A 14,793-nucleotide genomic window follows, 5' to 3' on the forward strand; every position below is an offset into this window, starting at 1 on the left:
GAGCTCACCTAGTATGGGGAAAGTTAGTAGCTTTGAGGACGAATGGGGGATAAAATCCACCACTGCACAAAGTGACACTGTTTCCAGGAGGTCTGTGGATGAGGGGGCCCGAGTAAGTGCAGAAGGCATTGAAATTATTCCCTCACAGTTTGGAGGCTCGCTGGAGTCTGACGTCTTGAAGGAGAGCGTGGCTCGATATAGGGGTAGCACCACTTCGTTTATGCTGTCAGTTGTGATGAGTAATTGAGTAGCCCTGTGGTATTGCTGTCACTGTCGAGGGCGGATCCATAATGGAGCCATGTTTCTGTGACAAATGTTGTTAGGCAGGTGATCCTTAAAGCCATACATATTGGTTTGCTGCTTAGCAACCGTGCACATTTATCAAACAATAGTTGGGTGATGGTTGTTGTGGATGTTATCTGTAGGCTGAGTCAGTTTAGTTGCGGTGTAAATCACTGCCTCCTTGCTATAGACTTTCCCACTCAGTCTCTACAGACTAGATGTCCTCCCAAGTAATAAGTGACTGGGTAGGCGAGGCCCTGCTTATCTGTGGGTTTAAGCATTGGAAGATGTTTCTATTTTAACCATCGCGAGGCGTGGATTGGGGTGTCCTTGGACCAGGCTCTGTGGTGCTAGGTATGGGCTTGCGTGGATTGGCGCAGAGTGTCAACCCTTGGCGCACAGCATCACCACTTATAAAGGCACCCATGTGCATGCGCCTGTGGGCCTGTCCTTGGAAAAGATAGGGCGCCACTATTGAGTGTGTCGTGGCAAGGAAAAAAGGAGGGCCAGCTAAAAAAAAAAAAAAAACTTGCCCAGCCACTGTAAACCCTCATGCCAAGCTCCCCTAGCAGAGGGTAATTATTTTGAAATAGAGTTTAAGTGAAATCAGGGGTATGTAATTCTGAAAACATTAATATAATAAAACAGCAGCCTTGGACTGCCTATAAGAGCTCATGACCAATGAAGCAGAGGTGGAGCCAAACATCTCCACACGTGGCTACAAAGAAAAGAAAGTTACCGCTCTTGAACTACTGTGTCTGCATCCCCTTGGACTGCTTCTGGTAATATTAGCCACTGCCTCGCAGTTATCTCGTGATCGCTCCGCTTTCTCGAAGCACAGTGGCTGTGCTCGTGTTTCCCCACATCTGACTCGGTTGTGACCACAATTTTTACTACTTACCCCTTGGAGTTCACAATGAGGTGCATAAACTAATATACATAAAGTTTGCATACTCTCAGCACAACTGAGCTCCATGACCTGAATCCCGAGCGCTATGCTTGTGTTCCCATACAACGGACTCTACTTCTCATTCTGCACAACTGACTCTGCTACTAAACATCATCCAAGGTGTGTCTCTGCTTCCCACCCCCTCTGAGCCCGCAGCTTTCTGCACAACTGTTATTTCTTTACCCAGCATGAGGGAACCCGCCCCATCTCGCCTTAGAGACTCACTGGGCTGGGAAGTGTGCCACATGACCTGAGCCCTGCTCTTTCTGCACAACTGTTGTAAACTTTATTTCCAGCGTGAGGGAAACCGCCTCATCTCGCTTTAGAGGCTCACTGGGCTGGGGAGTGTGTCATGCTCCTGACTAGGGATCTGCAGCCACCGCCTACCGCAGTGGCATCCCCCCCACATTGTACCTCTCCCGTCTTTTTCCAACTCTTTGAGCAGTGTGCCAGAAAGCCCACCTGCCCTTCTAGGAAATATTGCCTCTGAAAATGCCCACTGGAGCCGCAGGCCCAATTCAGACACTAGGGAAAAGGTTCCCTCAACCCTGCTGAAACCCTGGAGCGGGAACTACTCTCTTGAGAAACCTCGCAATCCTCACCGGATGCGCTGTCACTCACTTGAGGGATGAGCCACCTTTGACTGTCACCCTGATGTCCGTTCCATAACCTATCCACCCAGTTCCCCTGGTACCCCCTTAACCGGTTGAGTGCTCATGACGAGCTCAGCTCGTCATGAGTCACAGTGGAGCTGTGCTCATGACGAACTGAGCTCGTCATAACGGCTGCGGCCCGCCCACGCGCGATTAATTCCCCGCCTGTGTGGGAGAATTAATGAGTGGGCGGGGTCGTGACCAGCTCCGCTCATCATGAGCACAGCTCAACTGTGAGTCATGACGAGCTGAGCTCATCACGAGCACAGCGACGCCGCCCCCCCCCCCCCCGCACCGCGGGGGTAATATTACCCCAGCGGGAAAGATGTTAACCAGTGCTCTCTCCACCCTCACCAAATGTCTGTTCCAACAACCAAGATGGCTCACACCGATAAACGTAGTCAAATAAAAATAAGACTAACGAAGGGTATTCACAATATGTAGCAGGCTCCCTCTCTACAGTAAAAGTGGTACAACAAACATAGGCCGTTTTTACTTTGCCCTGGTTGAACTGTAATCATCATACCTGGTAATCCACCACAGTCACCTAACGGAATACCTGGCAGTCCACCACAGTCACTTAACAGCATACACTCTACTTGGCAAACATAAAAAATCACACAACTGGACCCTAACTCACTCCAAGCACAACCTGGATAGGATAATGGAAACACAGAGCAATACAATAGTACTACACCCCATCTCTACAGGGATCCAATCACAAGAACCAGCCACAATGACGGCCCCCCACCCTAAACCCCACAACACCGCACTTGAGAGAGACAGCCCCAATTTCTGGAGCATAAAATATCAAAAAAAATCTCTCAAATAATGCAATGAAAAATTTCGAACACACCCTGCTCAAACAACTCTCAGAAAAACTATAGCCGATACCTACTATAGCACGAGCAACGGCAACATGAAAACAGACTTCAACATATACTCAAAATGCCCTGCAAAAAGGAGCAACATCTTCCCTCTCCACCTACAAGTTCTAATAGAACTTCCCTATGGAACTAAACTCATGACTTTCCCCTCCCAAAGCTTTAGAGGGGAGATCTCCATATCTATATTCAGGACGGGGAACATTCTAATTGAAGCGTCAGGCCACCACCTTACCACCTTTGACCGATACTTCTCGTCTCTGCTCGTCCTATTGTCAAAACACAGTCCTGCTCCCTAACCACCCCTTCCCTTCTACCCCAGAACAACAACCTAGAACTGATTTGCCCCCAGTACTCCATTGTCTCGCTTATGCACCATAGAAGCTACCCCGACACTTGCCTTAGTCAGGAAAGTGCCATTACGACCACTTCCGAAACTATTCCATCCTCTACTGAACCCACCTCGTTCAATCGCCACATTGAAACACAACCTGTTGACTGAGAGACACACGTGTCACAATAGCATCCGTCCCAATCCAAGATCATCCACCACTGATCCCCTGTCGAACACAATCCCTGTGGAGTACCCAGCCCAAAATCACCCTACCTCGATGACACTGTCCTCCCCTCACTTGCAGACCACTCGCCATCCGTTGACACGTGAACTGCCACCAGTTCCCCCCACCCCAGTCATGTGGAACAGGAAGCCTCCCTGACAGAATGACCCTGTTTCTTAGCCGAATTGAGCTAGCAAATGACATTTCCCATGTAAAAAAGGACATTGCGATCCAGGCCAAGCTAACACTCAATCCCACTCCAAAAATTGCAAAATAGTCTCCCCGCAAAGAATCTCCACGTGACAACTGGCAAGGCTGTCAAACCACCCATTCCCATTAGCCACCTGCTCCACAGACCCTACTGAGCCCTCCACCCCCTCTCCTCAATTGAAGTGGATTTACTCAATGAGTCATACATCACAAAAACACCGCAAGCACATCCCAACCCTCCATCCAGAATCCCAGTCATCTTGGGCACAAATAGAATCCTTCGGGCTAATATATTGCCCAGACCACCTGCTCGACACACCACTATCCAGACATTACACTCTCACGAATAGCCCTAGCTCCCTAACCTGCTTGCTCCTCAACTGCAGATCTACAGTTGAACATGCCACAAAAATAGCTGAAACCATACTAGCTGACCGAATCGACATTGCATTCCTCACAGAAACCTGGCTGAATGAACACTCAACCTCTATACTGGACTTGCTCACACCACCTAGATATTCAATCATTAAACGAGACAGACCAGGGTGAATAGGAGACGGACTAGCAATCATACACAAAGAAGAAACCCGGCTCAACATATTCGAGACATAAACTACTCCACCTTAGATTACCTTGGAGTCAAACTCATTACAGAAGGCACCACTCCAATCAAACTCCACATCATCTACCACCCCTCTGCAGAGTGCCTTCTCTTCACTGAAGCAGTGACCAACCTAATAACACTGTCCTCCCTAACTAACACCAATGACGTTTTCTTGGGTGACTTCAACTTGCACTGGAATGACTGGGAAGACGCCAGAGTCCGTAACCTAACCAACCTTCTCGAAGTCCACGACCTCAAGCAACTCTGCAATGATCAGACACACAACAAAGGCTCTACTCTAGAGGCCATAATGACCAGAAGTGAGCTGGTCTCCCTTCGATCTATCACGCCTATTGACTGGTCTGATCACTATTAAATACTGCTATTGATCAAGGCTCACCCCAAATCCTATTGAGCCCTACCTAACAAACCCACACACTGGGCAAGGAACACTAACTAAATCCCACTGGAACATAGGATCAGCGCCCAATAATATTCTCAACCCCTCCTTACCACCGTAGATGACCTCATTACTCACTAAAGCTCAGCGTTGACAGACATTCTTGACCAAATGGCCCCGCTCAAACTGAAGAATTCTAGAAAAACCCAATCTAGACCCTGGCTCGACCTAGACCTTAACAAAGGGGGGAGACGACTAAGATTGACCGAAAGGTTATGGAGACAGAACCCCTCACCAGCACACCTCTCACTCCTCAGATCCAAACGACTCTCCTACCAGAAACACATCTTTAGGGGAAAAGCGTCTTTATTTTGCAACCAACTTGACTGTGCTAATAACTGACTGAGGGAGCTCTTCAACATAATAAACCAACAAACTACCCTGACCTCCCATCAAGAAAAAATAGCCACCAATGAATGCTGTGAAGAAATAGCTAACTTCTTCATAAGCAAAGTTGTGAATATTGAATGATTCCTTATCCATGACCTGAATCGGACATCCCAGCCCACCTATCACAATGACATACTAGGCTCAAAAGACCCCCCTCCCCCAAAGAATCAAGCAACAAGAGTACCCCAAGAAAAACCAAAGTCAATAATTACCCTCCACAACCGAAAAACAATGCCAAGTGGACAGACTTCAAACCTATGACCAAAGGAAAAGTATTCAAAATAATTGCGAACCTGGAGCCCTCTTCCCACACTACTGATCCCCTCCCCTCCACCCTAGTGTAGAACCTCAATCACATCATCTCCCTGTTTTGGACCAAAATCATCAATGCCTCTCTCTCAGGCCATGTTCCTGACTCCCTCCAACTAAGCAAAGTTTCAACCATTCTCAGAAAATAAGGGCAGACCCCAACGACCAACAACCTCAGACCTATCACTAACCTTCCCTTCCTTGCAAAAATGTTCAAGAAGTGTGTCCTACTACAACTCAACCAACACATTGACAAATTCAACCTCCACGATACGTTCCAATAAGGATTCAGGTAAGGCTGTAGCACTGAAACTGCTATTCTCAATCAATCAGATGACATTTACAAATCCTTAGATGAAGGCGACTCATGCCTCCTAATGCTACTCGACTTATCGGTGGCATTCGATACTGTAAACTATCCAGTGCTACTTGAGACACTCAAGAACCACACTGGTATCAATGGCAGACTCATGAGAGTTTTCACATTCTATCTGCAACATCGCTCTCAACAAGAGAAAATCAACAGCTGGCCTATTTTATCTCTTTATGGAACTCCTCACAGTTATCCTGAACCAAGCAGGGGTCCAATATCACCTATATATGGTTATTACACACAACTCGGGGAGAGGGGTTGGCCTAACGGCTAGGGCGCTCGACCTCGGACCTGGGGACCTGGGTTCGAATCTCGGTAATGACACCGAACATCCTGTGATTCTGGGCAAATCACTTAATCTCCCCGTGCCTAACAAAGAATGAATGCGTCCTCATGTAACGTAACTGGTGCCATGTATAGCGCTCTGATACCTCATTGGATTCGGGTAAAGTTTGCACTATATAAAACTCTGCAACAAAAAAAACAAAAAACTCTACTACAAAATAACATCACCTAGAGACATTTGAATGCCACTTTAAAGAAGATACAAACCTGGTTAAAAACCAGTCACCTAAAACTGAACCGTAACAAGATTGAGCTACGATTCCTTTTCCCTAAAAATAGACCTTTACCAATCCAAGACTGGCTTAAGAATTTGGACACACTAGACTGTTCTCTCTCACTGGCTAACTCCGTAAAGTCCCAGGGCTTCACCCTGGACAGAAACATATCGATGAAGGAGCACACCAACAACCCAGCCAAAGGAGCGCTCTACACAGCATCTCAAGAAGATCAAGCTGGTTATTCCCCCTGTCGCTCTTAAGAGAGTAGTGCAATCACTGGTCCTCTTGAAACTGGACTACGCCAATGCCATCATCACCCGAACTCCAAAATGTCACCTTGCACCCCAAGAGAAATTCTTGGTGTGGCTGCCAGACTCCTCACAGCAACTAAACGGTTCAAACACATCTCGCCTGCACTCAAGAGCGCCAGTTGGCTTCCCATTAAAGGAAGATGCATCTTCAAGACCGTGTGCATCACCCTCAAAGCCCTCCATACAAAAAACCCAAATACCATGAAACCAAACTATTGAAAGCAGGAAGATGTCGAGCGCCGAGAAGCTCCAGCTCGCTTCTTCTCATACCCCCAAAACTGAAGGAGCAATCCTCCCAGTGCACTCCTGCTCGGGAAATGCCCCGGGGATTTGAAACTCACTCCCTAAAGACCTCCGCTGTGACCCCTCCTTCTCTTGCTCCAACTGGGACCTCGAACCCTTACTGCTCAACAACTACTTTGCCTCGCCCACAAGTCGATGCACCCTTTTTTTCAGGGATCCGACCCCCAGCGACACAATCCCCCAATGCAGGCTCTTGGCTCGTGCAGTCCATAATCCGGCACAGATTCAATTCTTTCTTTATTCGGTTTAAACATTTTAAGCCAGAAAAGTACATGATGAAGGTACATGATAAAAGCACAATATACATGATTCCCTTAAAATCGAAGCTACCGTCGCCATAAAACAAGTTAACAAAAATGAGAGTTCATGTCAAATATTGGACAACAATTTAAAGTACAGATATAAAAACTCTAAAACAAGCTAAAATTCTAGTACAGACATTGACTTACGTGCTAGCACCATAACCCGTCATAAATCGCCTCTACACTGTATTATTTATTCACTCTTTTTGCTTTGACTGTTGACTACCTCAATGCTGTATTGCGTGTGTTTCTTTGGCCTGTAGAGCGCTTCGATACCATTGGGTCTCGCTAGCGCTGTATAAAAACTAAAATAAGTGTGCGCTCACTACCATGACAAGGTGAAGGCGCTCTAGAACCTGCGCTCTTCGCTTTGAATGGCCCAGTGACTCCTAGCCCAGAGGGCTGCATGTTGTCGATCAGCTCTGATACGTTCGTTTGGTTGCTGTCTTTGTTTTGTGTTTAAGACCGTGCATCTCCTTTTCTGCAGGTGGCCTCCTGCCTGCCGGTTGGCACCCCGGATTACATCGCCCCCGAGGTGCTGACGGTGGTAAATGGCGACGGGAAAGCTGCTTACGGGCCGGAATGTGACTGGTGGTCGCTGGGGGTCATTGCTTATGAAATGATTTATGGAAAAACGCCTTTCACGGAGGGGACCTCGACCAAGACCTTCAACAACATCATGAACTTCCAGGTAATGGGCTGTATCTGGCCTCCGAGGCCCCTTGGTTTTGTTAACAATGTGACTTCTAATTACACAAGGCTTTTCATCTGGCTCTGCTATGTTTCTATCGTGTGAGAATGCCGCCACCGTGTGGTAAAGGGTGGGAACTATTGTTAGGAGAAAGCGTCAGGTCAGCGAGCAACTTAGCCCGACGCTCCCTCTCTCTCCTTTTTACATCCCTCTTAATACAAGTCCGTCCTATAGTGTGTAATGTTTATAGTAAACCGTTACGACTGGACCGCCATTAGCAGTCTGGATCCAGTGCGTGCCCCTTTAACAGCACCTACTTCTGTTTTTGTTAGCACATACCGGGTCTACACAAATAACACATTGTTTGGGGGTTCCCCTAGTTCACGTACCCAGTATTTTTAGATCCATGGTTTTGGTTTTAGGTTTTTGTTCTGAAGAATATGCTTGCCTGGTTTCAATAGGACCCCTGCTGGGCATAGTCGCTGTGGGCGACTAACACTCACGGTCTTGTTCCGCATTCTGTGGGAGGCGGTATTACTTTGTTAGATCCAGACATCCACGAGTGGGAATAAGAGGAGACGTCACTGGGAATGTCATGCATCAAATGAAGAAGCAAAGCCCTCTCCACGTTCTGGGACGCAGCATTTACGTACGACATAGTGCCAGGGTAGCATTTGGACAATTCGTGCAGCACGTGCCCGCAGCCAGCGCCCCCGAGAGTCCTCCACTCAGTCCGAACTGTCGAGGTTGAAAGGCCGTTCCAATTGGACCAGAATAATTGGAATACCCCAAATTATTCCCAGTTTGGGGTAGTTGGTCATTAGCCAGTAGGTGGCATCAATCCCCAAATGGATTGAAGCAACAAGGGAGATCGTTGTAACTACCGCGTGCCTTTGAGCCCTGTCTGCCCCTTGGCCTCGTGCACCACCCACGCTCATGTCCGTGTTGTCACCTTCTGACCGCATTGAAATATTCTTGTCTTCATTTCCCCCCCAGCGGTTCCTGAGGTTTCCTGTGGATCCGAAGGTTAGCAAAGCGTTCCTGGACCTGGTGCAGGGCCTGCTGTGCGGCCGGGAGGAGAGGCTGGACTACCAGGGCCTCTGCTGCCACCAGTTCTTTGCTGAAACCGACTGGGACAACATTCGCAACTGTAAGTAAATCTCTGTAGAGGATCGGGACTACGTCACTGCCTGGCCCTTTTATGCGCACTATGCCGCTCTGAACAGACATCCGCCATTTGCAGGTCAGGCTTGGTGCCGGCCCAGTAGGCACAGTCCGATCCGAGCTGCCGCTCCAGGGCCCTCCGATGGAAACTCTTCTGCTTAGACTCATCAGTGGGATCTAGTTTGACTCCCGTGGGCAAGGGGTGCGGGGCTCGTATTTCAGTGCGCCCACCACACTTGGGGTGTCACACTGAGGAAATCAAATAGGTGAGGCCTGAAATACTTGTAATATCTCCAGCCACTTTTAATCGCTTGGAGCTGTACCGGAGTCCAGCGTTTTTATGCCCACTAAGCCTCTCTAGAGAGATAACCGGTCATTTGCAAATCTGCCTCAGACCTGCTCCAGTGGGGGCCGGCCACCACCAGCTGCCAGGCCGGGTCTTCTGCAGATGGAAGCGCACACTGCAGGATGGTTTCGGCCCCATTACTGAGGTATAAGCGGGGCCGCTGGAATCATGCATTTCTATGGCCATGGCGAATTTCGAATAAATATGTATTTGTCTCCAAACTTTTCTGTAATGAGAGGTACTTATTATGTTCAATAAAACTCATTGAGAGCTAGGAATATTAGTGTATAATTTCTATTTTTTTATATGCATAATAATTCAACCAAGCAAAAGCTTTCTAATAGGAATAAACTGGGCTGCACACAGGTGAACTACTCAGACGTAGCTGGAGAGCTATAGTAGCTCACGAGCTGCTGGTTGGAGACCCCTGTATCTAGGTCAAAAGTTACAAAGAAATATTGGGACTCTGGTTCCTGCACACAGAAACACTTTTTGCAAAGTTTGACTGGACGTCTTTAAGTTGCTTATTGTTTTATGTGGGTGTTATTTTGCTACTAATAAGGTGAGCTGTAGTCTAATGCTCTATTACCAGGTGTAAAAATGACAAATAGTGAAGTAATACTATCACGAAATGTGCCGCATTATGCCGCATAATTAGCTTTTTCTTGCTCATAATTTGTCCAACTCTACCATATAATTTGGTCCTCCCCTGCCGCATAATTCCAGTGGCTCTGGGTACAAGTTAGTTTCTATGCAGTGGCATCATGAAGCCCCTCCCCCGCCTCCCACCCCCAGCTTTAGCTTCTGAAGTGGGGTTTATCACCAGACCCCATGACCTTGTAACCCGAGTCTTGCTCTAAAACCTTTATTACATTTTTATAACTCTTCTGTCTGTAGGCCAAAGCTCATTATAAATACTTAATCTGGGCATCGTTTGGATGGTGGTGTCAAAGGCTGCAACCCGAGCCAAGTTCAGTGAAGGATTCGGAGACCGTAATAATGAAAACATAGGAAAAGGGCAGGATGAGCAGCAAATAGAGCGAGTGAGATAGATAAAAACAGCAAAGGGGGTTGGAAGAAAGGGTTAAAAGAAGAAAATGTGAACAAGGAACATAAAATGAAAGGAAGGAAAGAAAGATGAAAGTGAGTGAGAAAGGAGAAAAAGGTGAAAAGGAAGGGTGGATGGATGGATGGAAGTATTGCCGGATGGATGGATGAGTGGAAGGATCAGCTGGTAAGATAATGGCAGGAAGGGTGAACGTGGATTGAAAGATGAATCAATAGGTGGATAAAAGAAATGTAAGAGTGAAAGGATGAGTAGATGTAAGACTGGAAGGATGGATGGATGGATGGCTGAAAGGATGGACCAATGTGTGAAGGGAATAGTCAGTGGATGAAAGGAATGGTGAAAACTGCGTATAGAAAGCAGAGCGCGTGGCTGGGTGAGTTCGTGTGTGAGCAGACGGATAGTCGATGGATGGAATGCAGAAAAAGATGGTGCAGTGAAGGGATGAAAGGGTAAAGGGATGGGTTAGTGGACGGGAAGGTAGGAGGGTGAATGGATAAGTAGGTGAATGAAGGAAACTATTCAAGGGTAGGTCTGGCTTTCTGGGTTTGCTCACTCTGTGCCATTAGGGGTTTAGTTCAAAGTAAGGGTTATTTTAATTTTCCGGCTACTCTTGTTTCTATAGCACAGTGATCAATGGAGCCGCAGTTGGGCATTCGCGCTGCTCTTTTGGCATCAGAGGGTCAACAAAACGTTTTCCAATCACATTCAACATCATTCAATTAAAACCGAATTCACATAGAATTCAAAGCTCTGTATCAATCATTACAGGTGCGGCATGGGTGAAATCTAAAGCATGTTTAGGAGTTCAAAGTGCATGGTAAATACATATTTGATGTAAAAACCTATAAATTAACTTCTTAGTATCATGTCCTTAGCTTTCTGGAAGTACTTGGCTCCGCCGCATGGACTTAGTCTAGTGCCATACAGCAGTGTTGTGGGGACCTTTGCCTCATACGCGTGACTCATTATTGACATGCCCCTTGCCCTGTGGTCCCCCTTCCACCATGCTTCAACTGATGCCCATGTGGCTTGTAATCTAATTTTTATGTTCTGGCTTGACAGCGCAGCTGTTGCCAGACAATTGTGTGAGCATCACTACAGAGGGCCTCGGGGTCTGCCCTCATGTTAGGAGCCAGGGCTACATGTTCTGATTGGGTAGAAGTTGCGTGCCCCCCCCCCCCCCAAAAAAGTGCTCGCCCTCCACCTAGCTGTGATCTTTATATCCTGCAGCCTAAGCTTGAGCTTTCAGGGGCGCGCACATTCCATCGGGACGCTATTCAAGTGTCTTGTATAGCTAGATGTTTTGTTGTTGTTCTCTGGCTTCGGCGCGGGCGGGGGGAGGGCGGGCATTAACCCGCGTGGATTTCAATCTCTGGTTGGACAGTGCCACTGTCACCTGGCCTTTAAACCTACACCACAATTATTTTTAAGGTTGTTTATTGCCACATAAATACATATGTATTCCCATGCTATTTACTTGTCATGCTTCACATTACCATGCAACATTGCTTTAAAGCCAGACCTATTGGTATTGTCAGTGTTTGTTGAATTTTGTGCCACCACTGTTTGCAAATCTATCAAGCCACTCTTTCAATGCCAGTGTTCCCTGCCTTCCAAATAAAATCAATTTTCTTACAGTATTGTCATATACAATTGTTTTGCTTTTGCTGGCATTGAACGAAGGAAAATTCTAGTTTGAACAGGAGTCCTGTTTGTTTATACCCTGCTGCTGGCCAGTCAGCGTTCAATCAAGCAGGATAGCACCATCTGCATAAAATAATATTTGACTATCCATGTTGCCACTTGAGGGAGGAAATGTTCTTGAAATTTTTAAAAACAACAGTAGGGCTGCCAAACACAGTAAAAATTGGGGTGCGGGACTGCACGCCTGTTTAGGCTCCTCCATCTGCCCCAGTTAGACCCAGAGATCGTCTGAATGTAAGGCAGGGAACACGTTTGTTTGTTTGTTGAAAGCATTGAATAACCAGTTTAGTCAACTAATACTGCACAACCCAACTCTCTTCTGAGTATGGCCTATTTTTCTCAGATGATTAGTTGCATCATTAAATTATCGAAGACTGCTACTTTCGCCCACACTCTGGATTGCTCCTTCGGTAAAATACTTAATTGTTTATCCCAAGATTGTATATGCCCCAGTACGTGCTTAGTTCAAATCTTCCCAGACTAATCTAGTGGTGCAATTTGACAATTTCAAGGAATATTTACAGGAGCTTTATTGTATGTTAGGAAGATACTCCCTTTGCAGGATGCCAGAATATTTCCGGTGCCCAAACATTCTTTCAGTGAAAACTCTCCTTAATCCGGCACCCTTCTGCATAGCTTGCCAGTGGGAAGGCCACCAGCTCTTTGTGCACTTGACATCTTAGCTTTCCATATTAGGAAGCTGACTTCATCAGCTGAGGGGGTAGATACTGTGGAGTGAGTGTATAATATGAGAGCAGAGAAGTAGACAAGGTTGCATGTGATGCATGGAGCTGGTAATAAATACCTCACATTAGCTGCCGTAATGGGGACAGAAACTGTATATTTCTTAGAAGCTGTTGCTTTAGCTTAGATATTTTTTCTTCATATTAATGATACTTCTACCCTGCTGTTTTGTATGTGGGGGGAATACTGGAACCCTTTTAAAGATCAGACAGTGTGCCTGAAAATCTAGCCAGATTTAGTATTTTAAAACCTATGGGAGTCTATGGCTTGAAGCACAGAAATCCTGGACCAACCTGCTTTTATTGAAACATACATTTAGTTCACTTAAAGTTACGTATTTTGGAGCACAGTACTGATGTCCCATTATCATTCACCTAAACATACCTATTATGGGATGTAAAGCATATAACGTTTGTGTTGGTTTACCCCACTCCATGGTGCTCCTACCTCACATGATAGTAGTGAATGTAATTGATGGTAGATTTAAAGAAAATCATAAAAATACCACTGTGAGACTCATGAATTTACTAATCTGTCTCGGTATAACTGTGAGAAAGTGCCATCTTTCTTGCATGGTATGCCCCCACTTTTTGCTGAATTGCTGATGTACTTTGACTGAGTGTGCCCTGGACTCCTGCCAATCAGGTACCCAGGGCCTATGTTCCTTCCCTAAAACTGTGTTGAAGCCTAAACCCAATTGGCATCTCTGACCACATGTCGGCCCCTGGTAAATGGTACACTAGGTACCCAGGGCCTTGTGACCAGAGAAGGCCCCTAAGGGCTGCAGCACTTATTGTGCCACCCTTAGAGGCCCTGTACCCTGACACACACTGCCCTTGCAGGCTGAGTGTCTGGGTGCAGGTCAAAACAGAAAGTCGACATGGCACACATCCCTGTGTGCCATGCCCACAACACACACTGCCCTGGCATACATCAGCCACCCCTCTAGCTGGGTGCCCTATGCCAGTGGTGTGGTTACATGTGCATGAGCTCTGTGCCCCTACAGTACCCAGGTCTATTCCTGGGCACTGTAAGTGCAGTGCTCCCATTAAAAGTATATGGTGCTGGGAGGTCATCAACACGAACTCCACAGCACCATGATGGCAACACTGAAGACTGAGAAGTTTGGTACCAAACTTCTCAGCACATTAAACCCGCACTGACGCCAGTGTGGGATTTAATGTACAATGCACGACATAGGGCATCTTAGAGATGCCCCCTGAACCTAACCTACAATCCACGTCTTGTCTGAGGGGCTGCCTAGGCTGCACACAGCAGACATGTTGCTGGACCCCTGGGTAAAGAGCTATCCGCTCTCCTGGGCCTGCAACAATGCACATCCTGGGCGAGGTGCTAGGTCTCCTCCCTCAGGATGGGCAGGGGAAGCTTCAAAGGCATGCAGCCTTTGTGAACTTCTCCAGGCCACTTGCTGTACTCAGCAACTGGCCCCTACCGGTTCTGACCCCCACTCTGGCGGGAAGACTGGCGGGAAACCCCAAGGAAGGAAAGGGGGTGTGCCAGCCTCTGCCAACCCCACCCCTCAGGTGGGGGAGGCGAGGTGAAGCACATCTCCAGCCTCTCGCCATCTTGAAGATGGGAAGCCCTGCCCAATCAGGATTAGGCTACTGCCCCCCTCCCACAGGAGAGTGGCAGGATAGGGGGTGTACCCACCCCAGGGAAGGGACCCATTGGTCCCTGCCCTTTACCTACCTGTAACGCTCCTAAATTTAGTGTTCGAGGCATATGAGCTGCAGATCACACACTTAGGATAGTAGATCGCCATCTGGTGTTGGGCTCGGATGCTTGCAGGTTGTTGTTGTCTTCGGAAGAAGTCTTTGGTCACGAGATAGGTGACTCCTCCCTTGGACTACAGTGCGCATGGGCATCCACTCCATCCTCAGATTGTTTTTTTCCGCCATTGGGTT

General features: G+C 47.3%; 1 protein-coding gene across 6 annotated transcripts in view; it reads left to right on the forward strand.

Moving 5' to 3' along the window:
* Window positions 1-14,793, forward strand: part of CIT (citron rho-interacting serine/threonine kinase) — a 1,313,172-nt gene that overhangs the window by 122,855 nt on the left and 1,175,524 nt on the right. For all 6 annotated transcript variants that reach the window (XM_085636268.1, XM_085636269.1, XM_085636271.1 and 3 more), the window contains exons 8-9: window positions 7,638-7,841; window positions 8,838-8,991. In XM_085636268.1, the coding sequence (XP_085492394.1) occupies window positions 7,638-7,841; window positions 8,838-8,991 (358 nt within the window). The remainder of the gene's footprint in view (window positions 1-7,637; window positions 7,842-8,837; window positions 8,992-14,793) is intronic.

This window comes from Triturus cristatus, chromosome 11 (assembly GCF_964204655.1).
Source record: "Triturus cristatus chromosome 11, aTriCri1.1, whole genome shotgun sequence".
NCBI classification, from domain to species: Eukaryota; Metazoa; Chordata; class Amphibia; order Caudata; family Salamandridae; genus Triturus; species Triturus cristatus.